The 27,541-nt window shown below is 51.6% G+C and overlaps 6 protein-coding genes across 8 annotated transcripts in view; 2 read left to right on the top strand and 4 right to left on the bottom strand.

Annotated features, from left to right (window-relative positions):
• Positions 1-10,670, bottom strand: part of LOC108158635 — an 86,455-nt gene extending 75,785 nt beyond the window's left edge. Inside the window, exon 1 of the mRNA XM_033391402.1 lies at positions 10,423-10,670. The gene's annotated coding sequence lies outside the window, so the exon portion shown is untranslated. The remainder of the gene's footprint in view (positions 1-10,422) is intronic.
• Positions 10,671-12,980: 2,310 nt separating this feature from the next.
• On the bottom strand, positions 12,981-14,512 carry LOC108158649 (otefin). Its single transcript, XM_033391404.1, has one exon. The coding sequence runs from the start codon at positions 14,420-14,422 to the stop codon at positions 13,175-13,177; it is 1,248 nt and encodes a 415-aa protein (XP_033247295.1). The 5' UTR covers positions 14,423-14,512; the 3' UTR covers positions 12,981-13,174.
• Positions 14,513-14,610: 98 nt separating this feature from the next.
• On the top strand, positions 14,611-15,418 carry LOC117188082 (gamma-secretase subunit pen-2). The gene is made up of 3 exons (XM_033391407.1): positions 14,611-14,830; positions 14,900-15,004; positions 15,074-15,418. Exons 1-3 carry the CDS (start codon positions 14,770-14,772, stop codon positions 15,211-15,213), a joined length of 306 nt encoding a protein of 101 aa, XP_033247298.1. The 5' UTR covers positions 14,611-14,769; the 3' UTR covers positions 15,214-15,418.
• On the bottom strand, positions 15,394-16,814 carry LOC117188080 (otefin-like). The gene has a single exon (XM_033391405.1). It carries the CDS (start codon positions 16,711-16,713, stop codon positions 15,472-15,474), a length of 1,242 nt encoding a protein of 413 aa, XP_033247296.1. The 5' UTR covers positions 16,714-16,814; the 3' UTR covers positions 15,394-15,471.
• A 90-nt stretch (positions 16,815-16,904) lies between these two features.
• Positions 16,905-17,714, top strand: LOC117188083 (gamma-secretase subunit pen-2-like). The gene is made up of 3 exons (XM_033391408.1): positions 16,905-17,119; positions 17,189-17,293; positions 17,363-17,714. Exons 1-3 carry the CDS (start codon positions 17,059-17,061, stop codon positions 17,500-17,502), a joined length of 306 nt encoding a protein of 101 aa, XP_033247299.1. The 5' UTR covers positions 16,905-17,058; the 3' UTR covers positions 17,503-17,714.
• LOC108158647 (pneumococcal serine-rich repeat protein) overlaps positions 17,688-27,541 on the bottom strand; it is a 75,521-nt gene continuing 65,667 nt past the window's right edge. For 2 of the 3 annotated variants that reach the window (XM_017291131.2, XM_017291132.2), the window contains 9 exons: positions 24,769-27,517; positions 24,357-24,474; positions 23,127-24,288; positions 22,025-23,060; positions 21,755-21,968; positions 21,428-21,696; positions 21,127-21,362; positions 19,996-21,024; positions 17,688-19,926 (listed from right to left, as the gene is read on the bottom strand). In XM_017291131.2, the coding sequence (XP_017146620.1) occupies positions 19,853-19,926; positions 19,996-21,024; positions 21,127-21,362; positions 21,428-21,696; positions 21,755-21,968; positions 22,025-23,060; positions 23,127-24,288; positions 24,357-24,474; positions 24,769-27,517 (6,887 nt within the window). In that variant the 3' untranslated portion in view covers positions 17,688-19,852. Of the gene's footprint in view, positions 19,927-19,995; positions 21,025-21,126; positions 21,363-21,427; positions 21,697-21,754; positions 21,969-22,024; positions 23,061-23,126; positions 24,289-24,356; positions 24,475-24,647; positions 27,518-27,541 lie in introns of those variants that run through there. The other variant, XM_033391409.1, reaches the window with a different exon arrangement.

Genomic DNA, 27,541 nt, shown 5'->3' with positions numbered 1-27,541 from the left:
CTAGGCAACCAGCAACTTTGACCAGCATCTATAAATTTTATCGATTCTTGCCCTCGCTGGCACTCGGATTTTAAAGCACATCAAAAGACAATAAAATATATCCACGAAATACGCCGAGTACCCAAAGCAGAGAGAGAACCTGTTTAGGCGGCAGAATTTAACTGCACTTCGGAGCGGGCGGAGGGGGAGGCTGAGGACTCGGATTTCTTTGTCGCCTGCATTATCATTACCGTTGCGGTTGCTGTTGCTTCTGCTGTTGCTCTCGGCCAGAGGCCGCCGCTGTAATTTCAGCATTTTATGTGGCAACGGGGCTGTTGTACTAGCGATTTGAAATGTTTCACCTAATTGGATAAGGCAATCCCCCACCATTCTCGGCCTCAGTCTCACACTTCCCCTCTCTCTATAATCCCCAGCCGTAATCTATTGCTCTGGGACTTGGCTTCATACCAACAAAAAGGGCTGCGGACTCTTATGACCAAGCCCCTTCACAATTAAAGCACAATTGAGAGCGTTTGACACCAGCGAGGGCTGCTCCAGCCAGGTCGAACGCTTCCACTCTAAAGTCCAAACTATTCCTTGTCCGGCATACAACGCTTCGAGCAGCCCTCGCTGTGCCTGCTCTGCATCAATGGGCCTCCAAAGCCCAGTCAAATAGATGTCAAGAGCGGGGCAAACTTTACACATAAGCCGCATGACAATTTGGGGCTTAAATATCTGGCTATTCACAGCAATCGACCCGGAGTCAAGAGCAGCCCAGAGCTGGTGTTGGAGTCGGAGTCGTAGCTCCAGAGGGAGAGGGAGAGGGCGAGGGAGACAGTGTCAGTCATGGCTTAGGCGTTGCCATGTGTGTCTGTCCGTGTGTGTTAATCCGCCCACACAGTCGGACAGACATAACCTCAACTCATTTTAATTGAAAATTGTCAACGGCTTCAGTTGTGGCTGTGGCTGTGGCTGCGACGACTCCAAAAGGCAACAAGGGGCAGCAGCACACACACTTCTAATCAAGATCGAGCCCAGGCCGAAGCGGTTTTGGTGGGCGGTGCGGCGCGGTGCGCCTGGGTCCTGGGCCCAAAAAGTTGCAGCTGCAGAAATGCGGAAATGTGTGTTTGCGAGTCGCAACTATTGCAACTAGCACAACCTTGGAACAATTCTGTTGGGCAACGTGTGGCTCCGACGCTGGTCCGGCTCTCCTGCCCCCCAGTCCGTCTGCCCACAGTCCCGGTCCCTGGCCCGTGCACACGTAAATTAGCATAAATAGATTTCAATCACTTGGCAATAATTTCATTATGAGAAAGGCCGGATCGGCTGGATAGGAATAACACGCATGTGCCATCGCAGCTTGCGATCTTTTTATTGATTTTTCCTAAGTCAAATATGGCTTTGAACTTGGACTCTTGCGCCAAAGCTCGTAATACACTCACCCAGCGGGGGCAAGCCACAGAAGGAGCAAGAGTCCGATCCAGGGACTGAGACAGGAGACAGACAGACAGACAGAGAGACAGAGAGAGACGAAGGCGGCCGGTCACACGACGGAGGCACTCAGATAACAAACAAACGAAATATGCAAAAGTGCATCCAGGGAGCGATACCAAGAGAGGGAGATGGCCAATGACGGACAGACAGAGATGAAGCGAGTATGCTAACAAGATGCCAAACTGGCAACGGATTCGACTCCAACTTGGACTGCGGCGTCATGAACTGGCAAAATATTAATCAGCCATGGGAGCTGAGAGAGCCGAGAGCTGAGAGCTGGAGCTTCGAGATGGAGCTGGAGCTGGAAGCGGAGCAGCACTGGACAGCAAGTGAGTGGCCAAAGTCAGCATCGAAAACGATTAATTCGCAGCAGGAGACACCTCAGCAGTGACCTGCCTATGGCCAGATGGAGGAGATGGGAGCTATAGATGCGATGCCCGACGGATACGAAGCGGCCATCAGTGATGGCACAAAGTATGCTGCTGATCACTGTAATCACACCAATAGTTGGGACACTTACTAAAGGCTGTTTAGGACTTGAAACAAACATACACAAATCCTACTGTTTTCCGCATAAATCCAACGATTTTATGGTATTACAAAGAATTAAGTTGTTGGCAAACAGCTGTTTTATTTATTACTTACGATCTACTATTACTCTAGTGTGGATGTGATCTATGCAGTTAGTATATATCCAGCGGATAGTGGAAATCTATTGAAAAGAGACTTAACAATTCTTTTCAATGAATCACGAGAGCAAAAAGTGTCATCACTAGGTTCTGTGTTTGTAGATATGTGCTATACGTATGGGGATTTTCGTTCTCAATGGCTTTACATCTCTCATTGGGGGGACTTAAGCTGATCTTCTTTGGGAATTGAATTCTTCGGCCAACTAATTGCCATCGAAAATGCTGATTGACTCAAATCCCTGAAGACGTTTTCACAATTTACGCAAATCTCTCAAAATTAGAGTTACCGTATGCAAACAAACAAACAAACAGACAACGTGGATACACACACACACACACACACACACACACACACACACACACACACACAGGGGGGACCCCTGTGTGCGTTTTCGAATGAATGTCCGAGTATGGGTTAAGCTTTCCTACATTTCTCCCTGCAACTGCTGCTGGCTGCTGGCTGCTCATCATGGCAAATGGTAAAGTCATTTCTCATGTTGCCAAGATTTATGGCTTCCACCTTCTCGAGTCGCATGTGGAAGCCGCCGCCGCCGCCGCCGCCGCCTCACAAACGCCTCAGAATGCGGCTGCTGCCAGGAGCGGCAGCAGCGGCAGCGACAGCAGCAGCAGAAGAACGACTGCCATTCGCACTGAAATTGAATTCTGCTCCGTTGCGCGCATCCCGCTATGATTGATCACTAAATTGCACAAGCTTAAGCCCGACGCGAACCCCCATCATGGTGGGGCGGGGAGCCCGGAGCATTCGCAGGGAGTAGGGAGTAGGAAGTAGGGAGCAGTGAGCAGGGGTGCGGGGCAGGGCAGGGCGGCTCACATTTTTGTTGCATGCTTACAATCAGATCTGTCAGATCAGTTTCCTCTTCTCGGCGGAGGATTTCTTGTTTCTGTTTTTTGAGCTCTTCTTCCATTTTCGGCAGTTTTGTTTTGTTCGCCGACTCGACGGCTCTCCTTCGGTCTGCTCTGCTCTGCTCTGCACTGTTCTGTTTTGTTCTGTTCTGGCATACGTTTAATCCGACTCCTGCCTGGATGCTGAATGGTGGATGCGAGAGATCTGGCACCAGGTACCCGGCACAAGGCATCCGGCACCACTGCCTCACCAACTCCGAAGGCGTTCCATGGGGCGTTTTATTGTTATATCGACACCAGTAGTTTCGGTGCACAGTTCCCGTCATTTGCATTAAGGCTGCCGCCATTCCCCCAGTGGTTCGGGCCGGGTTCGAGTGGACCAGTGGATCGGACCACCAAAAAGGCCATTAAAATCGCTCATTGAAAATATTTTAAGTGTTTTTTTATATGTCATTTTATTGCTGGATATGGGATTGAAATGGGGGGATGGCATTGACGATGGGATCTCTTTTATACAGCTGATGCTCGGTAGAATTTGTTTATCGTTAATGGCCCCCATTTACGATGTAATTCTGTGATGAATGCCTAAGCATCCACTTCCATTCCATTCCATTCCATTCCATTCCCGGGCAGATCGGTTTCCTGCGCCGCCGCCTTATCTGTGCCAGAGAGCTTCCGTTGGGCGCCCAGATCGAGAGGCGCGATTGATCCATAAAAATGCAAATGCATTAATAATAGTTATAATATCGAATGTGTTAAGCCCCCTCCAAATAGGGGCAAGCATTTTCACACCTCACCCAGCCGCAGAATAGATAGTTGATGTGGCCGTGGATGTGGCTGCTTCATGGGGCTGTGGATGCTGCTTATGGACTCGATTTCATTTATGGCAAACCCAACAAACTTCCACCATAAAATGGTTAGAAAGCTACAGTCCACTCCACTCCACTCCACTTCAGTCCACTTTGTAGCCCAGTGTGTGTGTGTGTGAAATTAACTTATTGCCTTTTATTGGCAGTATAAACAACTTGGCAAACATTTTCCAGCCCGGCCATTTGTTATGGAGCTACTTGTCCAACCGGAAATGTGACTCGCTCTGTGTCTGCGTCTGCGTCTTAGTTTGTATCTTTGGCTGGTTCATACGGACCCTCGCCCTTCCTGGCCCACTGTTAACGCAGAAGAACGAACAGATCGAAGCGCCAGAAAACGCCCTGCAAGGATTTGCATACCAGCTCTGGCTCTGGCTCTGGTTAGAGCTCACTGCCGAATCAATTGAACCATGGAGCTCAGCGCTTATTTGCTTATTTGCATGGGAGGCTAGCAAAACTGGCCATGGCCTAGAGTCTTTCGTGTTCGCCGTGGCCGATGTGGCCGCTCCTGCCGTGGCTGACCTAACAACATGTTGCCGATGTACTCGCACTCGTATCCGCAGGAGAAGCACAAGGAGGGTCAGTCAGTGTATGGCGATGATATCTCTCTTAGTGCTGAGAGCCGAGAGCTGCAGCAGCTCCACCAACAGCTCCAACAGCGCAAGATGTTGCAGCAGTGCCTGTTTGCTGTTGCTGTTGCAGTTGCGCGCATTTTAATTGAATTAACATTTTTACTAGTGTAATGATTTCAATTAGTTTGCACCTCGCCATGTATTGTCAGGATGCTTGGATGCACAGCACTCAGCCACTAGCAGCCATGTGGCAGTTGCAGTGGCAGTGGCAGAGTCCCGACATTCTACCGGCATTCGGTACACTCGAGTGTACGAATATACGATGGTATAGGTACGAGTATGTCTGCCGTCTCGATCTCGATCTCTGTTGCACTGAGCTGGTGGCTGGTGGCTGGTGGCTGGTTCGGCGGTGCCCTGCCTCCTGCTCGATTTGGCTGCCGGCCTCGGGTCTGGTCTCCACATTTGCATTAATTGCTTGTTGCTGTTGCAACTCCTGCATTGCTGTTGCAACTTCTTCTCTGGCTGCACGTGTTTGTTTTCTGGCATTGTACTCGTGTTTGGCTTACTAATGGCTTAATAGTTTTATTGCCGCATCGATTTGCATTCGAGTTTGGTCAGATGTTGAATACCTTGTGGCTGCGGTCCCTGCCCTTGTCTGCAGTCCTGACCCGAGACCCAGAGACTCGAGACTCGAGTCGCCCGCCGTCGCCCGCGTTTGTCAACTTGTCGTTTTGTGTCATTTCGCCGGCTTATCTTCAGAGTCGCATTCATTTTCGATTTTATTTCTGCCTTCTGACATCGCGGCCCCGGCCCTGGCCCTGGCCCTGGCCCTGGCCCTGGCCCTTGCCCTGGACCATCCTCAGTGCCCGCGTCGGCGTGGCCAGGCCCAGGCATTGATAGCAACAACAACAACAACAACACGATGGGCAAGAGCCAGTCATCTGCCGTGGTTGGTCCTGGCGGGCATGCATTAACTTTAAGTGTAGGTTACTGATAAGCGTGCCTCGGCATTGGTGATGCATCGCCATCGCTGGGTGCCGTGCACTCTCTGCCACCGTCCCCTCTCCTCTGCCATGGTCCCTTTTTTGTGCCACTTTTTGGGGGCCCTACATCCTGCGCGCCTGTCGCCGGCGAAACAAGTTTGTGCGTTGAGTCTTTTGTTTTATGCGCTGATTCTTCTTTTCGGACTGTGATTTTGGGGCCAAATCACTGCATATGCATAAATAAATGCGATAAGGCCGGTCGCTGTCGCTGGGCCCCCCAACAACCCTCCTCCCCCCTCCCCCCTCGCCACTGTTGCCACTATTGCCACTCTCTTTTGCATATTTGTCGATTTGTCGTTGTCCCTCATTTCGTCGCAGCTTCCATTCCATTCCACTCGACTCGACTCGACTCCACTCCACTCCACTCGAGTCCACTCCACTCCATGACATACGATGTGTTGGCGCTGCAATTCCCTGAGATGGGGAATACATTAAGACTGGTCCCAGGCTACGGCTACGGCCCCAAAGCCTGTCCCATCGGTCCGCTAAATTGATATTCTGGTTTCGGGGGCCGTCCTACCCTACTCCCTTTCCCCTTCTGCCAGAGAATGAGACTCGCACAAATCAGCGTTAAAAATTAATTGTCTGTTATTATCGTGGATTATTCATAATTTATTCTAAGCTCAAGCTCGAGCTGAAGCTCATGACCGAACTTAATGCCGAAGTCGGAGCTGGAGTTATGTATTCGTTATAAATTAAGTCCAACTCGTAATTATGGTCATTTGGCAAGTGTTTACTTAGCGCTTAGACCGGGCGTGCCCTCCATTTGTCTTCATAACAAAGCCAGCAGCTCAAAGAGCAGCCTCCGCCCATGGCCATGCCCATGCCCAGACTCCCTCATTTGCATAAGAGAGCGTCTTCCCATCCAACCATCCGACCATGCGACAGCAGCCTCCGATCCGAAAATGTCAGAAACACATGTAATGCGCCTAATTACGAGTCTGCCTGCACTCGAACAGCCGAAAGTGGCTCCGGATCGGTACAGATTGAGAAGAGAACCGCCTGTCCAGGGTGGGATTCGTCCGCCCAGGTATCCAGCTTCCGATCGTTACTCGCATCGCTTGACGAAGCCCCGCGAATTGGGCGTCTGCTGATTGAGTCCGCTCCTGAAGAGTCCGTGCTCAAGCAACGATCAATAAAAAGCTGCCAGGCTGAAGCTGAGCCTGAGTCATCCTCTGTCCTCCGTCGCACTCTCTCTCTCTCTCACTCTCTCTTGTGGTTGGGGCTGCTGCAGCAGGGCCACAAAATAAGAGCAAAGCCATCCAGAAATGCAGAAATTTATATGGTAACAACTTCAAGGAATTTGTCAAGCCAGAAGATGGAGATGGAGATGCTGCTGGAGCCAGCCGGGACTCGCATTGTCTTCATCTCGTTTCGTTTCGCTTCGGTTCGGTTTCGTTTCGTTTCGTTCTTGGGGTCCATTAAATGCCCAACAATTTGTTTTGGGCAACTGTCACACGAGTTGGCACAATGTGCCTCAGACCTGCCAGGCCTGTCCCCATCCCTTCACTCTCCTGCGACAGTGGCAGTCAAGAGGTTTCCCTTCGGTTTTCAGTGCGGAACTTAATTAACTCGTTGCTGTCCCATTTGGCCTGTCACATTTCGAGCTGCCTTTCTCCGAGAAACCGCAATGCGATGATCATTTGAATGCATTTTGTCATCGCTGCAACAGTTTCAACTACTCGAATTACCGCCGCTGACGTGTGTTTTGGGATGAGAGTGAGAGTCCGGGCCGTGGGTGGCGGGGAGGCCGAATGAAAGCCAAAGAAAAGCCGGCAGAAACCGCTCAAGCGCAAAAGCAGCCCACTGAGCTTTCTTGTCTCCTTTCAAATGCGGCGGCGGCTGCATCGCATTTCCATGCGGGCCAGGCCAATACACCCTTCGTCAACGAGGCGGTGCCTCCGCGTAGGGCCAATACTTTGCACTCACTTTGGCCAAATTGTAAATTATTTGCAATTTCTCAATTTGCAAATTGCTTAAATTAGCCCTCATCGAGGGAACAGGCGACGGTATTTGGCATTGGCATTGGCAAAGGCAGAGGCACCCACCCAGGTGATGGCCATGGCATTGGTCGCAACATTTTGATGGCGCATGCGGCATTTATGCTGATTATGTTGCATATAAATTCTTTCCTCCTGCCGGTGCTGCCGCAATGGAGAATGTTTACATGCGAACGCGACTCCGAGTCCGTCTTTCGAGTCCGGCCCTTGCTCTGCGGTACTCTGATCTGGCTGCGGTTCATAAATTTTGCCACAGCTCTGACTTGAACTCGTTCAACGCTGCAACACTGCAACACTGCACTACACAGGCAAAAAGGCGACCAAGAGCCCAACAAGGGTAAAGGAAATCTCAAGAGGGCATTCAACGAGGCGGCAAACACCGGGAGACGCTTCCTTCGCAAACTCTGGATACCCTTGGGGCAACGGCAGTGGGAGCCCTACTGCAGGAGTGTGCGAGCCCCATGCCATAGTCGTCGCTGGTCAATCGGTTAGGGTACGGCGGGTAAACATAAAGTTGCATACAAATTGTTGCCTCGTCTCTTGGCCACTTGGTGGAGCCAAGTCGAGGCCTTCGTCTTTGTGTCCGTCTTCAGCAAACACATTTTAGCCTTTTGAGCGCGCCTTGACGACAGATTTAGACGTTAAGCAGCCGCGTTAAGTGTCCCCTGGGAAACGCGGCTAAGCATGCTCCGTGTTGACAAAACGACTCCACGTCTGGATGTTGTGGCTCATGTTGTTGCCTCTTGCTCCCCAGTTGCTATTGCTGTTGCTGTTGCTATTGCAGTTGTTGCTACTGCCATGTTGTTCAAGTGCTGTCGTTGCTGTGGCAATTTGTATGGCCATAGATGCAATCGCGGTACCAAATTTTAACACCATTACCTGACCACAGTTTTCAGCTTTTAGTTCTCCGTTTCTTAGGCTTTTAGCAGCTCTCGAGTCGCGCTTGTTTGTCTCACTTTGCTGCATATTTTCGCGCCTAATTTGCGGCGGATCGGGATCGTGCGGCCCCACCCTGAAGCCCCGTTCGAGCCAAACGCAGCTGCACCGAATTGTGGGTGCCGGCCTAGTGGAGTGGAGTGGCTGAAGTCACAGCCCCGATCTGTATAGGGGAAGCAGTCTGTGTGTGTGTGTGCACAGCTGCTCGGTGGGGCAGGCCAAGTGAAGTGGCAGGCCACAACCGCAAAACGCTTGAGCTTTGAATTGAGCGGAAAGATGATTGATTGATTGATTGCAGCCAAAACGTCCCTCGACTGCAGTTTCCCCTGACTCGGCCGCCTGTGGTCAGCGAAATTTGATCCCCATCTGAACATCAGCGCATCAGCAGCGGGGCCTTAGCCGGTAGCAGCAGCGATGGTAGCGATGGCACAAGTGACAAAACAGCAACAAAATGTAATAATTGATAGCGACAGTGTGGACAGTGGCCTTAGCTGTGGCTGTGGCTGTGGCTGTGGCTGATGGTCCAGGTCCGACTAGGAGCAGCCCCCTTCTGTTGGATTAAGCACAAATTGTGTTTATGTTCCACACATAGAAATTGTGACAAGTTAATATACGAGAAGCAACAAATCCGATTATAGGCATGACTTGATTTCATTTGCATCTGGCCTCCTGTCCGCAAATTGTTGCAGCCGCAGAGCACCTCCCATCGCCCGTCTGTGTCTGTGTCTGCGTCTGCGTCTGCGCCAGGCCTTGGCCTGTCCTGTCCAGTACCGTACCGTCCCGCCGGCTCCTAATTGCATCCCCTGAACATAAAAATTAATTATAAATTCCATATTTGGCGGCGGAGAATGTCGCGAGTGTTGCTTATTTTATTGTTATGGTCAACCAGTTCTACCACTCACTGCAGCTGGGGCACTGTTGTTCCAGCCAGGAGCCAGGCTGCCCCCAAAAACCCAGACAAAAGACTGAGACTGAGACGGAGACGGAGACGGAGACTGGGACTGGGACTGAGACTACGACTAAGGCTGAAAAGCACAGCTTTTCAATTTAATTTAAATGGGTTTATAATTTATTTGATGCCTGCTCCGATCACACAGGGACCACACAGCACCACTATATCGCGTAGAGTATAACAAATTATCTCGTGGCCAATTTAAAATGTTTAATTCAACATAAAAATCAACCAGCAGAGTGGGAAGACTCCACTAAAGAGCCACACAACACATTATGTGGAGAAACAGAAAAAGAAACTAAATCCAAATGAGACACGAAACGCGATAAATTTGTACAATAAAAAACAAAACTGATTTCCGTCTAATGCGATTGACACCTAAAAACACACACACAAAATGGAGGGAGGGGAAACCAAAACCCTATACGACCTATAGTTTATACCCTATACATACTTCTGCGCCTATTTCTAGCATCTTTGTTTCGCTTCATTCCCAATTCCCTTTCCCATTCCAATTCCTGTGAAGTCAACCAAGTCAAACAAAGCCAATCACAAAGAACAACAGAAACAAACAACCGAAATAAACTGAAATACAAGATACATAAATAATGTTATTAACATAGACACACCACCATCGCCATACCTACTGGCAGTGTGACTCTGGCGCTGACTCGGGCTCGGGCTCCGACTCCGACTCTGACTGGGAGTCAGGCCGGGGGCCGTGCCAGGTCAGGCTGATTAGCTCATCACTTGGACCACTGGATCAGCTGACACTGATTGGTCGCTGTGGTCCACAACTTGACAACGAGTAGTCGACGAAGAGAGAGAGAGGCAGTGAGAACTTTACTTTTAATGCTATCGACTGCTTTGATACCTGTCATTTTTATTAATCATTTATTCAGGGGGACTGGTTTTTACTTTCGCAAAAACTTTTGGCGCAATGATCGCCAAAGATGGCGCATTTCCTTGTTGAAATGAAAAGTGTACGGTTTTTGATACAACAAAACGAAACAAATTGATGACTTACATACTGTAATGACTAAAGTAATTCCAACATTTGCCAGGGCTTTTTGACTTTATGTAAATTACTTTTTTGTTGCCGCCACACACAAATTTGTTTACACTTTCATAATAACAACTGACGCCGGCCGATTTGGTTATCGATATATCGGACTTTGCTCATAACATACGATTTTGTGCGCAATTCAAATTGTGCGCTTAACAGCACTAAGCTGTGCGTTTGCGAAAACGGGAGCACCTAAAAACAAAAACAAAACGTTTTGGCTGACAATGCACAACACAAAAGTAAGTGAAACCCAAGCCTGCCTGATTGTTTCGCTAATTCCGATATTTTGTAGATACAAATGAAACGAGCATGCACCACAAGCCATTAGTAGTACTGGGTATGCGAGCCGAAATAAATATAAATTCGTATAGGCCTTATAGAGTGGGATGACTGTCGGAGTGTCTATTTAGAGACAGACTGTCATTATTTATGGAATTAAAATGTCCAAACTCCAATACGCGTATGGGATGCTCCGATGTACAACTCTGATCAAAGAATATCTTTGCATAAAACCGTCATCCCTCACGATTAATTATGTTGGAAGATACATATAGTATGTACATAATTCGATTAGGAATTCAAATGGATTCGGCCAAGTTATAAACTTAATTCTGATGGGAAGCATCCATCTGCTGCAAGTGTCCTTTTGGGAACAGAGTTCACGCTCCCAAGCTCTCAGGCTCTGTCTCCGGAACAGCAACCGCAGCAGCGACAGCAACAGCAACAGCAACGGCAACGGCAATGAGCCTGGTCAAGTTGCAACAATTAGCCGACTGATTTATCTATGTGGAGCACAGCCCGACAACGAATGCCATGCCTCGATCGCATGGCAGTAGTACGGACCGGAGCTGCTGCCGCGCTCCGTTTCAATTTGATTTGATTTGATGTGAGCGCCTACGAACGAATGTTCGCTGCCCGCTGGCTGCTGGGTGCTGTCTGCTGGCCGGCCGGTCGTGTTTCTTTTCGTGTTGCAAGCATCAGAGTCGAGTTGGCAGCGGGCGCATTTGCTGCTGTGGCAAACGCATAATCGTAAAATTTGCAGTGGAATGTTGCAATATTTTTCGCGAGTCGCGAGCAATTTGCGCGTGAATTATTCCAAACGTTGCATTACAAATGTTTTCAGCAGCAACCAGCAGCGACAACGTCTTTACGTCTTTAATTGGCTTGCAACGAGGAAGTCATCGGCCAGGCCAGGCCAGGCCAGCACTCCTTATGCTCCTCCGCATCGCTATCCACATCCCATTCCCTCTGACTACGTTGGACCCGATCCACAGTTCCCCTACATAGGCGTACGTGATGTGGACAAAAGTTCTGTTTTCGGCTGTAAAGTCATATTCAACCTTTTCCATGAATGTCACACTTGAGTTGCGGCGGAACTGAAGATGGGTGCCATGGGCCTGGTCTTTTCGGGGCTCGGGGGCTACACTTTGCCGGGTGTGGGCTACGGCTCTATTAACTAGTCGAGTAGCCGAGTCGAGGGAAACGTTCTTGCAGGCTTCCATTTAATTTCCATGGCCAATGGCATTTGGCCGTTGAATTTGCTTAAGCTGCCATTGTTGCCCCTGGGCTGCTGGCCAGCCGAAGTCTGAAGCCTGAAGTTTTCATGGTCGTCGTCGTTGCCTGGTTGTCGTCTGCGTCGTTGAAGCCATGTAGGTAATTCCTGGAAGTTAATTTCATTAAGAGCAACTAGCAATGTGCGGCGTATTTATTAGCCACACGATATATTGTATGGACCAGGCTTTGTTTTTCAAGGAATCTGCCGCCTGCCGCCTGCTGCCTGCCGCTTGCTGGCGGTCTGGCCAACTGGCTGTTCCATGCATTTGTGGAATTCATCATCGGCGGCGACAGGCGGCTGCAACAGCCACCACAACTGCAACTGCAACAGCAACTGGCAGCGCTGGCAGCTCTTCTCTGGCATTTCCCCTGAGCTGCTGCTGTTGCAATTTTCATAACTTATTGCTGGCATGCATGGAACAGAGACCAGACCCACCCGGATCCGGTCCCGCTCGCCGCCTCTAAATATGGCACGAAATTTCCTTAAGAAAATGAAGAAATACGCGCAAGTGCGATTTCCAGTTAATAGCATTCAACGGCCAACCCCAACCCCAACATCAGCCCCAAGACGGTCGGGTTTGCCCTGTCCGCCTCCCGGTATTGGGTTAGATTTAAAAATAACGCACATTCACAGCAAACTTGCAAAATTCTTATTAATTCTTATCGCAAAACAAAGATTTCTACTCGTAGCCGGACACCAAAAGCAGCAGCAGCAGTAGCAGGAGCAGCAGCAGCTAGAGAGGAAGAGGACGGACGGTCTAAAGGGGCCGCATGGGCAGGGATCTTGTCATTGCGCCTTCATTTGGTCACAGTCATGCCGACAAGTGTTGTACACGCATTCCGAATACTTTTCCATCATTAGTCGATCGTCTCATCGTTGTCGCTGATGTCCGCTCCGATGTGATCTGCTCTGGGCAAACACCTGCCAAGTGCAGTGGATCGAATGCCATTTGAAAATACTCAAGTTGAAGCAATTCCCCTTTAAGTGGGCTTTATTGGAACACGGATAACATACAGTTTAGTGCTAGACAATCTCCATTCAATTGAAACATAGTTAATACAGCGCCCGCGGATATTGACGGGAATCTTCACAAACAATTTAAACGTCAAAACAAACTTCGCTTTTTAGAATAAGTAAGATTCAGGAATGGCGCTGACTCTAGTGAAACAGGAAATAGACGCCAATCAACAATATGACTACGAACAATATAAACATTTTAGACTTTAGATTATAGGCTTCGTTCAAGCTATTGAGCCAGCCACGAAAGGCCACAGAGACACTGGCCTTGTCCGGGCGCAGGGAGCGGCGTGCCTGGGACTCATAGCCCATGGAATTGGAGCTGGCTATGGTACGCCTGTACTGACTGTTGCGGTCCCCGATCTTTTCGGACCGCAGGCGGGCCAAATTGCGAGCAAAGGTGCTCTCGTACTGGGAATCTTCCGCCTCGTTTTCGTCGCTCAGCTCGTTGGCAAATGGTTGACGTGGTGGGGAACGACGGTAGCTCGAAGTGTAGGCCAGAGATGGTGCCGGTGCCTCTGCAGTGACATAGCTCTGGGCTGGCGAGCGCACATAACTGCTGTAGCGCCCGGTGGGGTTGTTGAGGTAGTCGTATGAAGAGCTGCTTGTATGTGTACGAAAGGCGGTGCTGGTCGGAGCACCTGATTCATATGCCTGTCGGCGGGGTGGGTCCACGGCCTTGCTACTGGAGACCAGTGGAGCCATCGAGACAGCTGTCTTGCCACTATACTCGTATGTATTGGTTGTGGTAGTCGTCAGCTTCGATCTGGGTTTTGGTTTTTCCTTAGCCTTGTACTGTAGCTCGACAAGGTCAGCAGCGCGTGCCAACTGCTCGTCCTCCTCTTCGTCGGACTCCAGGACGATCGTCGAGTTGACCTCCAAAGTGTTCTCATGGTAGTTTGTGCGCTTAGGCACAGCAGCCTCCTCGATGATAGATTCTGGCTTCTTGACTGGACGCTCCGATACCACCTCTCGCTTTTCTGAGGAAGTGGAGATGCGACGCGTCTGTGTGGGAGCCGCAACTACTGGTTTCTTCACCACCTGCTCGTCAAGGCGACGACGGTCAGCGGGTTTGGCGTCGTTAGCTGTGGACGCAATTGTGCGGCGTGATTTGGTCGCTGCAGGGCCCGGCTTCGTTCCATCTGGTTTGTCCACCGGAGTGGAAGCAGAAGCTGGAGCTGCAACCGGCGCCAGGGTCTCTCGCTTGTTGGTTTTCTTGGGACTGGCAGTGACTGCCGGCGACGCCTGGCCACCAATGGAGGCGCGCAGACGCTTGACCAAAACTTTGCGGCTGCTGCTTGTAACTGGAATATTCGGTAGTCCCTGGGCAATCATCTTCGCCCGCAATTCGGCATCGGATATAGTGTCAAAATCGTCCACGTCGGCCATTGCTCCCAGTTTTTTACACAATTTTAGCAATTTGTTGAAATTGAAATCAACGTCACTTTTACGCGGCGTGTGCTAAAATAGTGATGGGCCAAGCGCACTATCGATAGCTAAAAAGAGCAATTTTGCAGCACTGGACGTGATGAGAAGTGTCAATAGTCACTATCAAACAATCGATACGGTATTATCGATAGTACCATCAGAAACAGAGCGAAAAGACGAAAAATATTTACCAATTCTGTATCCAATCCAACCTACGTGCGTTTAAAAACAACTTCGATATTTGCTCACACAACCGGTCTGACAACATAAAAGCGTACAAAGCAACGCCTACGCACAGAACATTTATCATGGACTTCTCAAAGGCACCCAATCCACGAAAACTGCAACTCTGCCGTACATACTTCTATGGTAGGCTGTGTTTTGGGCGACTCATCTCTCTGAAAAGTAAAACTCAATGAATTCTCCCTCTACTTTCAGCTGGATTTGCCCTTCTGCCCTTCGTGTGGGCCATAAATGTTTGCTGGTGCTTTGAAGAGGCATTCCGCAAACCCCCTTTCCCGGAACAGAGCCAAATAAAACGATGTTGGTACCAATGAAGCTATCTAAATTCTAAACGATGTGATTTATAACGCCCCAATCCAATCTTTACAGTTGTCATATATTCCGCAGTGGGAACGCTTTTGTGGATCGTTGCGCTCATTGCTTGGATCATCATATTCCAGACCAATCGCACTGCCTGGGGCGCAACCGCCGACTACATGAGCTTCATGATTCCGCTAGGCAGTGCATGAGAAAATGGCCAAGAACTTTAGGCATAAGTAACTTATGAAATTATTTACGTATAAAAGACTTAACCTCACGCATAAGCGAAACCATAAACGTCGTTAATTTTTGGGAATACACAGCAGACGCGGAGAGATTAGCTGTAGCCCTAAAGTAGGGAAAGAGGATTAACTAGTATTACGCCATAGTTTAATTACATATTTTTTTATTCACATCTAAAGCTGTTTTTATAATTTCTAGAATATGATTCAGGAATGGCGCTGACTCTAGTGAAACAGGAAATAGAAGCCAATCAACAATGTGACTACGAACAATATAAACATTTTAGACTTTAGATTATAGGCTTCGTTCAAGCTATTGAGCCAGCCACGAAAGGCCACAGAGACACTGGCCTTGTCCGGGCGCAGGGAGCGGCGTGCCTGGGACTCATAGCCCATGGAATTGGAGCTGGCTATGGTACGCCTGTACTGACTGTTGCGGTCCCCGATCTTTTCGGACCGCAGGCGGGCCAAATTGCGAGCAAAGGTGCTCTCGTACTGGGAATCTTCCGCATCGTTTTCGTCGCTCAGCTCGTTGGCAAATGGTTGACGTGGTGGGGAACGACGGTAGCTCGAAGTGTAGGCCAGAGATGGTGCCGGTGCCTCTGCAGTGACATAGCTCTGGGCTGGCGAGCGCACATAGCTGCTGTAGCGCCCGGTGGGGTTGTTGAGGTAGTCGTATGAAGAGCTGCTTGTATGTGTACGAAAGGCGGTGCTGGTCGGAGCACCTGATTCATATGCCTGTCGGCGGGGTGGGTCCACGGCCTTGCTACTGGAGACCAGTGGAGCCATCGAGACAGCTGTCTTGCCACTATACTCGTATGTATTGGTTGTGGTAGTCGTCAGCTTCGATCTGGGTTTTGGTTTTTCCTTAGCCTTGTTCTGTAGCTCGACAAGGTCAGCAGCGCGTGCCAACTGCTCGTCCTCCTCTTCGTCGGACTCCAGGACGATCGTCGAGTTGACCTCCAAAGTGTTCTCATGGTAGTTTGTGCGCTTAGGCACAGCAGCCTCCTCGATGATAGATTCTGGCTTCTTGACTGGACGCTCCGATACCACCTCTCGCTTTTCTGAGGAAGTGGAGATGCGACGCGCCTGTGTGGGAACTACTGGTTTCTTCACCACCTGCTCGTCAAGGCGACGACGGTCAGCGGCTTTGGCGTCGTTAGCTGTGGACGCAATTGTGCGGCGTGATTTGGTCGCTGCAGGGCCCGTCTTCGATCCATCTGGTTTGTCCACCGGAGTGAAAGCAGAAGCTGGAGCTGCAACCGGCGCCAGGGTCTCCCGCTTGTTGGTTTTCTTGGGACTGGCAGTGACTGCCGGTGACGCCTGGCCACCAATGGAGGCGCGCAGACGCTTGACCAAAACTTTGCGGCTGCTGCTTGTAACTGGAATATTCGGTAGTCCCTGGGCAATCATCTTCGCCCGCAATTCGGCATCGGATATAGTGTCAAAATCGTCCACGTCGGCCATTGCTCCCAGTTTTTTACACAATTTTAGCAATTTTTTTAAATTGAAATCGGCGTCACTTTTACGCGGCGTGTGCTAAGATAGTGATGGGCCAGGCGCACTATCGATAGCTAAAAAGCGCAATTTTGCAGCACTGGACGTGATGAGAAGTGTCGATAGTCACTATCAAACAATCGATACGGTATTATCGATAGTACCATCAGAAACAGCGAAAAGACGAAAAATATTTACCAATTCTGTATCCAATCCAACCTACGTGCGTTTAAAAACAACTTCGATATTTGCTCACACAACCGGTCTGACAACATAAAAGCGTACAAAGCAACGCCTACGCACAGAACATTTATCATGGACTTCTCAAAGGCACCCAATCCACGAAAACTGCAACTCTGCCGTACATACTTCTATGGTAGGCTGTGTTTTGGGCGACTCATCTCTCTGAAAAGTAAAACTCAATGAATTCTCCCTCTACTTTCAGCTGGATTTGCCCTTCTGCCCTTCGTGTGGGCCATCAATGTTTGCTGGTGCTTTGAAGAGGCATTCCGCAAACCCCCTTTCCCGGAACAGAGCCAAATAAAACGATGTTGGTACCAATGAAGTTATCTAAATTCTAAACGATGTGATTTATAACGCCCCAATCCAATCTTTACAGTTGTCACATATTCCGCAGTGGGAACGCTTTTGTGGATCGTTGCGCTCATTGCTTGGATCATCATATTCCAGACCAATCGCACTGCCTGGGGCGCAACCGCCGACTACATGAGCTTCATGATTCCGCTAGGCAGTGCATGAGAAAATGGCCAAGAACTTTAGGCATAAGTAACTTATGAAATTATTTACGTATAAAAGACTTAACCGCACGCATAAGCGAAACCATAAACGTCGTTAATTTTTGGGAATACACAGCAGACGCGGAGAGATTAGCTGTAGCCCTAAAGTAGGGAAAGAGGATTAACTAGTATTACGCCATAGTTTAATTACATATTTTTTTATTCACATCTAAAGCTGTTTTTATAATTTCTGTATACTTTAAATATGTGTACTATATTTTCTTGAAATTTTCTTAGCCACTAGTTATGTATGTATTTTGTTCATAATTTGTAATATATTTGTATGAATGATTTGCTTTAGTTAGCTGTTTGTTGATTCCACCTCCGTTTTTGAGGCTGCTCACATACCAATCCCATTCCGCCGCACACCCTGCCATGGGGTGGGTTGGTTTTGGGGGCTTCATTCGCTTAGATACAATTTCATTGTTTCGAATTCAATTCAATGTCATCTTTGTTTTCGTTTCACTTCTAAAATACATTTACTGTGCCGTATAAAACTACTTGTACCATTCGATAAGCAGTGATGTGATGGTAATGTTTGTTAATGCTCACTAAATTATTACGTTGCGTATGTGTATCCGTGAATTGATTCTGGTTAAGGATTGGATTGGGGTTACAAATTGCACTGTGAATGTCAAACACCTAGAGACTTTAAAGTGGTTTTTTGAGATTTGTAAGGACAACAATAACAATTGCACAACTGATCTACACATGAAGACATTGATCAAATTTTAATATACGATAAATGGCTCTCGCGTATCTTTGTTTCTTTGTGGGGCTACATTTCGAAGTTACTTTACTGCTGTGCTGTGCTGTGCTGTGCCGCAGTAGCGGCTGCAAATACATATTGCTATACATATGCTTTAATGTTTATAACATAACATGCAGCAATGCAATAAATATCTCCTCTCCACTAGCCATCAAATCATTCATTTTTGAACTAATTTACAATACAATACAGTACAATACAAAAGACTCGCAGTAAGGTATATTTACAATCAATACTTGGTTTTTATTTGTAAATTCTATAGAAGAATTGCTGTTTGGGAAAACGGATTCTTTTTGGGTGGTGGGTTTGGGGTTGGGTTAGTTTAGGGTTAGTTTTTGTCTGGGAGCTTAGGCTAAAGAACATTAAGTGCCATAAATCACGCGCGTAGAGACTATGAAGCGGCTGACGAACTACTACACGCCGACACGCCGACGTTCGCATAGATAAATGCATATGCAATTACACATATGTACATATGTCGCTATTATCATATCATATATGCCGATGCATATGCATAAATATATGTATATTTAAAGTACAAATTGATGCTTAGAAACAATTTAAATCAGTGTGACGGCTGCTGCTGCTGTTGCGTTTGCTGCTGGCCAAAAATGTCGAATCATTTTCATTCATAGAGAACTTATAGCAAGAAACTACAGACACGAGTAGTACACACATACACATACAATAGATATAGATACAGATACACATATATATATATATATTTAGTATATATAAAGAATGAATGGGCGGCGCGCCCAATTTGTCTTTTAGATGCAAATCTCGCGCAGCCTCCATCCGCAACACAGATAGGGATAATTAATACAAAACTCTAAATGCTAAAATTGTACGGTCTACTAGCATAATTTAATCGTTAAACAATATTAATTCGTTTATGTTCCTTATCTCTGGTTAGTTTTCGTTAAATGGTTATTTTTTACAAAGAAATCAACACACTACATACAGTTTTGGGGTTTGTCTGTTTGTTTTGTTTTTTTTTTTTTTTGTTTGCAGCATGTTCTTCAGACGAACGTCTGTCTGTTTGTTCATATTCGATTACGCCTCTCTCGTATGATATACAGTAATATATATATAAATATAGATATCTATATGTATATGCAAATACACTTAGGAAAAAACTATAGTAGCTATAGTAGTAGTTATGCTATATATATTTATATATGTATAGGTTGTATGTGCTAATAGTAGTGATACCTTAGGATAGCTATAGTTAACCACGTTGAACGAAACATACAAAAAATACTTATGTATATAAATAGTCGATTCCTCATTAACTCGATTGTATGCATTCAGTATCCGAAGGACTGTTAAGACGCATAGAAGACCTGGACAGGATTCGACGGGAAGAAGTTGGCGGCGTGCCCAAGGAGATGGTCTTGGGTTCGGTTCGTGGGACAATCATTTTTATAAAAACAGCAAATGCATTCGAACATGTAGATTCCCATTCAGTTTCCCATTCCGCTCCACGTTAGTTGTTCTTCACGTTATACACCTTCTTCTCGCTGCTCCCATTCATTGGTTCTCATTTTGACGGTCCCGGCGGAAACGGGTTTATCACAGCTACAGCAGCCGCCTGCTGGCTAGCCAAGACAGCCGCTATGCACGAAAAAGACAGGGTAGCCGGCAATTAGATATCATTTCCGAATCAACAACAACACTACTCACCTCCATAGGGCGCCGGATACATGGGATAACCGAGTCCTACGTGCGTGTGGTGATGAGTGTGGACGTGCCTTTGGGGCGGCGGACTGCGGGAGTCAGCGGCACCTGCGCCACCTCCACCCGCAGGACCATTCACAACGGCTCCACCGACTCCTCCCACACCGCCGTTGCCGGGTGGTCCACTGGGTGGTGGGCCACCAGGCATCGTCTGTTTGTGCGCGTCTAGCGCTGAGCCAGGCGGCACTCCGTGCGGCTTCTGGCCGGCCAGGTCGGGCTTATTACCGGGCGTCGAGCCCAATCCTCCTGATGGTGGCTGTAGATTCAGCGGCACACCGCCCGCAGACCCAGGACCCGAACCGGGCTGGCTGGGCCCGTTGCCACCGAGGACATTGGGACCGGAGCCCGGACCGCTGTTTGATGGGCCACCCGACTGGGGTGGTCCGATGCTGGGACTGCTGACGCTCACCTTGACGGGGCCGCTGCCGCTGGTGGGCGACTTGAGGGCACGTTCGCTGAGCTCATGGATCTTGTGCGTAGTGTAGTACTGGCTGGCTGCATGATGCAGTGCATCCAGTGCCTTGGTGCCCGTATTGCGGGAGAGATCTTCTGGCGCATGATAGCGGGGTATTGGAAGATGGTACGGTGCCGTGTTGTACGGGCCGGCTGCCGACATCAGCACGTTGCGGTACATGGGATGGTTGGGATCGAAACCAAACGGATTCGGCGATATATACGAGGGGTGAAGGAAGTACTGCGACGTAGGCGGTGGCGGCGGTCCCTGTGTTTCCATTGTTGGCTTCTGACCCTCCTGCTTCACCTTCAGCTGCTGCTGCTGTTGCTCATCCTCGCCAGAGTTGTTCTTTTGCTTCGGCGAGTCCTTTGTCAGATTCGTGGCCTTGTTGTTTGCCACTGACGACGCCTGAGCCTGCTTTAGCTTCTGTTGCTGCTGTTGTTGTTGCTGCTGCTGCTGTTGCTGCTGTTGTTGATGTTGTTGTTGCTGTTGTTGCTGCTGTTGCTGCTGCTGTTGTTGCTGTTGCTGAGCCTGTTGCTGAGCCTGCTGCTGAGCCTGCTGTTGCTGCTGCTGCTGTTGCTGTGCCTGCTGCTGCGCCTGATGCTGCTGCTGCTGCTGATGATGATGTTGCTGCTGGAGATGCTGGTGATGCTGCTGGATCGCCTGCTGCTGATGCTGGGCCAGAGTCATATGCTGCTGTTGCTGCTGCTGCAGGCTGAGATTCGACTCATCCTTGTGCAGCATGCCGGGATGAGGCGGAAGCCCTCCAGGGCCCCCGCCCTGGGCAGCATTCTGAGCGGCCGCAGCAGCAGCAGCAGCGGCTGCTGCCTGGTTTTGTCGACCAGTAAACATGTAATACCTGAGAAAAAGGCAGGACGAAATCAGTATGCAGGATGGCACGGAAATGCAATGAATATCTCTTACCGTCGCAGTTCCTCGTCGCGCGCCTGTTGCACTGCCGCCAAGCTCATCGAGTGACGCTGGTAGATGGCTGGATACGCGCCCAGGGCCTGTAGATCCTTGGGATGCAGGGCGTGAGGCTGTTGGGGCTGCGTGGGCTGGGGCTGCTGCTGTGGTTGCGGGGCCTGGGCCTGAGATGGCGGCGGGTGTTGCTGGCCAGGATTGGAGTTCGGCTCCTGCTTGATCTCCTGCTTTGTCATCGGCTCCTGCTTGATCAGCTTGTTGGCCAGCAGCTGAAAGAACAAGATCGATTATTCTATGCGCACTTGGAAGCTTTGCCGCAAAGCGCACCTGTTGCTGGGGCGCCATGTGCTTGGGGTTCTCGTGTGGACTGGGACTCTCCTTGAGCCGTTCCTCCTTGATGCTGATCCCTGATAGCTGCTGGGCTTGCGACCCGGGCAGACCAGGATGCCCGCCCAGCTTCGCCGCCTCCTCGGAGGAGCCCACAATGGAAACGGGCCCAAAGTTCGGATCGACATTGTACGGATACGCAGGCGGAATAAAGCTGAAAAATAGATACGGTTGGAGAAAATGGACAGCAGAGCGTTCGGCTCGACTCACTTGAAGGGATAGAAGTGGGGCATGCCTTTTCCGGGCGTTGGACCGCCCAGGGCGGCAGCACCCAGTGCTGAGAGGCCCCCCAGGCCGGGAGGCAGGGCTCCAGGCGGCGGGCCAGTCACGGCACTGAGATTCACAGGCGGCGGCTGAATGCCCGTTTGGGATGTGGGCGGGGCACCTCCATCTTTTCCAATATTCTCCCCCTGGCCGGGTGGTGGTCCCGTCTGCAGTGGCTGATGATTTGACTGCTGGCCGGGCTGTGGCTTGGTCATCAGATCCAGAGGCGGATCCTTGTTCTTGTTGCTGTAATCGGCCAGGTGGGCACTAACCGCCTGCTGGGAGGGTGGCACCAGCAGATGTGCCTGCGGCTGTGAGGTAGGCGGAGGCGCACCCGGTTGCAGCTGCTGTTGCTGCTGCTGGACCTGTGCCTGTGCCTGGGCCAGCGTAGGTGGCATTCCGGGTGCCTTTCCGGGCTGCATGACATCGGGCCCCGTCTGCACCATGTACTGCTGCTGCTGCTGCTGTTGAGGAGGCGGCGGCGCCTGCTGCTGGGCTGGGTAGAACTGGTACATCCCATAGCCGCCCAGAGCAGGCATGCTGGGTGTGGGAGCTGCCGGCACCACGCCCACCTCGGGGGGCTTCTTGCCGAGCAGCTCGATGTGTTTGGCCGGCTGCCCAACCGACTTGTCCAGCAGCTCCTGCTCGGCCACGGGCGTGGAGTCGTCCGAAATATCACTGTAGGCCGGACTCTGCACGTCCTCGCGGGACACCCGACCATCGAAGTCGCCTGGCCCGGGGGACTTTCGGTTCTTTTTCTGCTTGCTGTTGGAGCCCACGCCCACAGACCCGAATCCTGGAGAGGTCTTCAGCCCCGCCTGCTGTGCGTAGCCAGCTGGTGTCTGCTGCGTATCCTGGGCATGGCTTGGTGGTCTCGGCGGCGACTGCAGCTGTGTCTGTGGATTGACCTGAACCTGGCCTGGTTGCTGTTGTTGCAGGGAAGTGGCATCGGGTGGGACAAAACGCAGGACTCCCGCTTTCACTGCAGAGAAGAGGAGAAGGGGATTAGTCGAGAAAGGATCGTGGATAAGGGGAGTCGAGTACTCACAGGCTCCTTGCTGGAGCAGCGCCTGCTGCTGCTGCTCCGTCAGCATGGCCGGTAGACCGCCCATCAGCTGTTGCTGGTGCTGGGAGAGAGCCTGGCCAGAGATACCAGCAGTGATGCTGCCCCCGGCGACCGGCTGATTGCTCCCCGAGCTACTGCCTGGAGTGAGCAGCTGCTGCTGTTGCTGTTGTTGCTGTTGCGACGGCGGCGGCTGTGTTGGTGGAGGCACTGACGACGACGCCGTCGATGCCGTTGCAGTTGGAGGGACTGCCAGCGGTAGATTGGCTGCCAAGGGCAACACAGAGACTGGGGTAGCCTCAGTTGTTGCTGCCAGACCAACTGGCGTCGCTGTTGCTGCGGCGCAGATGGGGGTCGCAGTGGGAGGAGTGACTGCTGGTGGAGCGGGAATAGCTGGTGTTTCCGCCGACAATGTGGCAGCTATCGGGGCGACTGAAGCTGCTGCTGCTGCGGCTGTCGTTGCACCTGTCGCCGGTGGAGCACTTCCACCATTGACAACAGCAACGTTGGCGGTGGAGGTGGATGTGGAAGTGGAGGGTGCCACTGGTACTCCTGCTACTGTTGTCGCCTGTGCAGCTGCAGCGCCGCCTGGCGAAGGCGGCGTGCCCGGCTCCTCCGGTGCCTGCATCGAGTCCTCGTCCATCGAGCTGGCCCCGCCGCCAGCCCCATGGGCGTGCGACTGGTGGTAGCGCAGCCCATTGGCATGCTTGTACTTCTTGCTACAGTCCTGCTCGGGACACTCGAGCAGCACCGGGGAGATCGCGCAGGGCGAGGCAGTCTTACATTTCTTTGTGTTGATTTGCACGTTGAGTCCGGTGACTGGGTTAAGCAGGCTCTGCGGCTGCGTGGCCAGGCCACCGCCGCTTGCCGATATTGGAATGCCGCTGGCGTTCACCATGCTCCGGTCCGAGCCGCCGTCCGTGTCGCCGTTGAGTGGCGACGGTGCCTCGTCCTTCGACTTGCGCTTCTCCGGACGCGGCGGCAGAAATGCTGTGGGTGATGTGCTGGGCGTGGCCCCACCCCCATTGCCCGACGATCCGCTGTTGCTGTTCGTGGCCGCATTCCCCGAGGCACTGCGCGTTGCTCCTCGGCCCTTGGCGGTGCCGTTGCGCAGCTTCGAATGCACTTGGGCATGCGAGAAGTAAATCTGCAAGAGAATCTCGTTTTTAGCTATATCCATCCTCCATCCTCCATCTATCCATCCCTCATACATACCGAGCTTCTGGTTTCGGTGAAGTTGCTCAGGTCGGGCGTGAGCCCGGCGCTGCGTCCGCGCTTGCCGCGACCCTTTGGAGTTCGAGAATCTAATTCTTCAGTTGGTGAATCACAGAATCTGAAATGGGATAGGTGGATCATTGAGTATATTTCAAGTGTTTATGGTCCCCCACCCCCCCTGCCATTGGAATCGATCAGACATAAGGGATGCTTTCAGCTTGTTGCAGAATAATGGATAAAGAATAATGTTGCTCCGATTGGACGGAGGGAAAACCAACAAAAAACGGAAAATTATAATAATGAAAGGCATCTTTATTCAAGTACGGATCTAGACTCTATAAAATAGGTTTGGTTTCTCTGAGCAACCCCAGAACGTCATGTCCCACTGCCACTCGCAGTCTCTCACACTCACCTTGGAGGAGCCCAGTCGTGTCGGGTGCAGTCTAGCAGGGTGCCCACATAGGTCTTGCCGCGCCACGTCACGTTCACGACGAGGACGCCGCCCTCGGTCTCGTGCCAAACGATGCCCTCGAGGGTGACCGAGGTGCCCGGCTCGCAGGGCCCCAGGCAGTCCGGCTCGGTGATGGTTCCCACCGAAGTGCCGATGCATATGTCGACCATCTCCTTGCCGCTGCCGCTGCTACTGCCGCCGCTGCCGGAGCTGTTTGCCTCGTGCTTAGCCCGCTTGGCTGGCGGGGATTTGGTGTCCTCGTCACCAACACTGCCAGCCGGCACTGAAATCGTGTGGTGGACCGTCGCTGAGATCATCCCCGGAGCCATCATTTTGGCCTGGGCCGCAGCCGATGCCTTGCTGTCGCCACTGCTGCTGGAGCTGCTCTGACTGCTGTTGGAGTTTGAGTTTGAGCCGCTCCCGCTGCCGCCCTGTCCCTGTCCGAGACCCGGACCAGGGCCCTGGCCGGTGTAGCTGTTGGATGCGGCTGCGGCTGCCAGCTGTGCGGCGATGTGCGAGGATATCTTAATGCTGCTGCCAGAGGTTTCCTTGCCTGGCGGCCCCGGTGCATTCGGTCCTCCAGTGCCGACGCCGCCACCGACGCCGCCAGCGCTGCCGGATAGCTGCGAGGCGGAGGAGGAGACGGCCGTTGTGGCTGCCAGCAGAGAGGCGGCTGCTGGAACGACGGCCGATGGAGATCCCGCCGAGGGTGAGCCGGCCGAAGGTGTAAACACTCCAGGCGGCACAGCTGACATGGAGGAGGCAGCTGCAGCTGCAGCAGCCACGTTGGCCGAACTGCTCCCGCCACTGGAACTGGAATTGGAGTTGGACATGTGCGCGGCACGTCGGATGCAGGCGTGGTGGGAGCAGGGCGTGCCCACGTCGCCGCTGCAGGAGCAGGATGATGCGCCCGTTCCCGATACCGACCCTGATCCCGATCCCGATCCAGATCCAGAGTTCTTCTCTGGCGTGTCCTTCTCCCCGGCCGCCGATGCGGCAGCGGCCGATTTGTCCACGGACATGCGATTGGAATGTGCGTTCTTGTCCTTGGTCTTCTCGCGCCTGTGCCCGGAGCTGCCCCTCTTTGTGCCCTGGGGCGTGGACTGGCTGCTGCTCGAGGACGTGCTGGCCGAGCTGCTGTGGCCGGCACTGTTCTGGGCGCCACTGGATGAGGACCCGCTGCCAGCACTGGAGTTGTTCATGTGTTTCTTGCTGCTACTCGAGGAGTTGCCACCACTGCTGCTGCTCCCGCTACTGGAGGAGTTGCCGCTGCTGGCGCTGCTCGAAGAGTTGCTGGATGAGAGGGAGGACGCGTTGTTGGCGCCCGTGCTCCCGTCCTCGTTGGAATTGGCTGCCGAATTGGCGCCCAGGGCTCCGTTCTGTTGGTCGGTGGCCTTGACTATCTCGTGCTTGGCCTCCGAGCTCTTGGTGCCCGGCTTGGTGCGCTTGATCTTCATTTTGAGTCCTTTGTCGAGCGTGGCTTGATGATCAATGGACATTTTTGCGCTCGATTTACCGCTGGAGCTGCTGCCGCCTTGCGAACTCTGGCCACCGACTGGGCCGCTGAGGCTGCCTCCGCTGCCGCTGCTGTTGTTCACGCTGTTTCCGGTGCTGTTGGCGTTGCCGCCTCCTCCCCCGCTGCCGCTGCTGCTTCCGCTGTTGTTGCTTGTGTTGCTGCCGCTGCCGCTGCCCGTTTGCGAGGACATGCCGCCAGCGGAGACTTTGGAGGCCTGCTGACCACTGCCAGTTGCGGATGGGACTGCGGCTGTGGTTGTGGTTGTGGCTGCGGTTGTGCCTGTGGCTGTGGCTGACGCTGACGCTGTAGAAGAGGATACTAGGCTGCCTCCCTTCGAGAAGCCGGCAAATGTCGAGGATGACAATGTGCTGCCGGCTCCGATTCCGGCTCCTGCGCTTGCTCCGGTTCCTGTTCCGGTTCCGCTGGCGCTTGTGCCTGAGCTTGCGCCAGGTGGTGCCTTGGAGTGACTCCCGCTGCTGTGGCTATTTCCGAGTGTACTCGGACTGTTCAGTTGTGCCACCAAAGCGGATTTGTAGCCCTTGGAGCCGCCGCTGGAGCTCGACGAGGTAGAGGACGAAGATGATGTCGAGTGATGGTGGTGGTGGTGATGATGCTTGCCCGAAGAGGATCCCTTGCTAGCCACCACGCTTGTGTTGCTTCCGCTCCCGCTCCCGCTGTTGCCGCTACCGTTCCCGTTCCCGTTCGAGGATGTTGACGACGCTGCTGATGCACTACTGCTCCCGGTGCCGCTGGGGACGGGCTGGCGTGTGAACTTAATTGTGGTTGGCGATGTGGCCGACAAATTGCTATGCAATGTGATCTTGTGCGACTTTTGATGTACTGCAGCCGCTGACGCTCCTGACGATGACGATGATGACGATGATGCCGCTGCTGCTGATGACGATGACCCACTCGCCTTGGCTGGCGCCGATGCAGAGGTGGATGTGGATGTGGAGGAGGAGCTGGTTGCCTGCTTGGCATTTATCGAGGTAGCCTGGTTGCCACCACCCGAATGCGCCGCAGACTTTTCGATGTCCGCGTCTAGATCGTCCAGCAGTTCTGGGATCCCACCGATGTTCCACTCGTCCTCGTACTCGAAGTTCGTGTCCTTCGACTCGCTCGAATTGGAGCTGCTCGACGATGACAGCGCCGTGGAGTGCGAAGAGGCTGTTGTCTTTCCAGCTCCAGTTGTCTCTGCGAGAGGGTGAGAAAAATGGA

The sequence above is a fragment of the Drosophila miranda genome, chromosome 3 (assembly GCF_003369915.1).
Source record: "Drosophila miranda strain MSH22 chromosome 3, D.miranda_PacBio2.1, whole genome shotgun sequence".
In the NCBI taxonomy this organism is placed as follows: domain Eukaryota; kingdom Metazoa; phylum Arthropoda; class Insecta; order Diptera; family Drosophilidae; genus Drosophila; species Drosophila miranda.
The sequence above is the reverse complement of the archived record's forward strand: the minus strand, read 5'-3'. Positions and strand labels throughout refer to the sequence as shown.

What these genes read in the sequence shown, in the direction of transcription:
- LOC108158649 (XM_033391404.1), bottom strand. Translation starts at nt 14,422, where the DNA reads ATGGCCGACGTGGACGATTTTGACACTATATCCGATGCCGAATTGCGG.
- LOC117188082 (XM_033391407.1), top strand. Translation starts at nt 14,770, where the DNA reads ATGGACTTCTCAAAGGCACCCAATCCACGAAAACTGCAACTCTGCCGT. An exon ending in CTGCCGTACATACTTCTATG is followed by an intron (nt 14,831 to 14,899) that starts GTAGGCTGTGTT and finishes CTCTACTTTCAG; the next exon opens with CTGGATTTGCCCTTCTGCCC. An exon ending in ACAGAGCCAAATAAAACGAT is followed by an intron (nt 15,005 to 15,073) that starts GTTGGTACCAAT and finishes CAATCTTTACAG; the next exon opens with TTGTCATATATTCCGCAGTG.
- LOC117188080 (XM_033391405.1), bottom strand. Translation starts at nt 16,713, where the DNA reads ATGGCCGACGTGGACGATTTTGACACTATATCCGATGCCGAATTGCGG.
- LOC117188083 (XM_033391408.1), top strand. Translation starts at nt 17,059, where the DNA reads ATGGACTTCTCAAAGGCACCCAATCCACGAAAACTGCAACTCTGCCGT. An exon ending in CTGCCGTACATACTTCTATG is followed by an intron (nt 17,120 to 17,188) that starts GTAGGCTGTGTT and finishes CTCTACTTTCAG; the next exon opens with CTGGATTTGCCCTTCTGCCC. An exon ending in ACAGAGCCAAATAAAACGAT is followed by an intron (nt 17,294 to 17,362) that starts GTTGGTACCAAT and finishes CAATCTTTACAG; the next exon opens with TTGTCACATATTCCGCAGTG.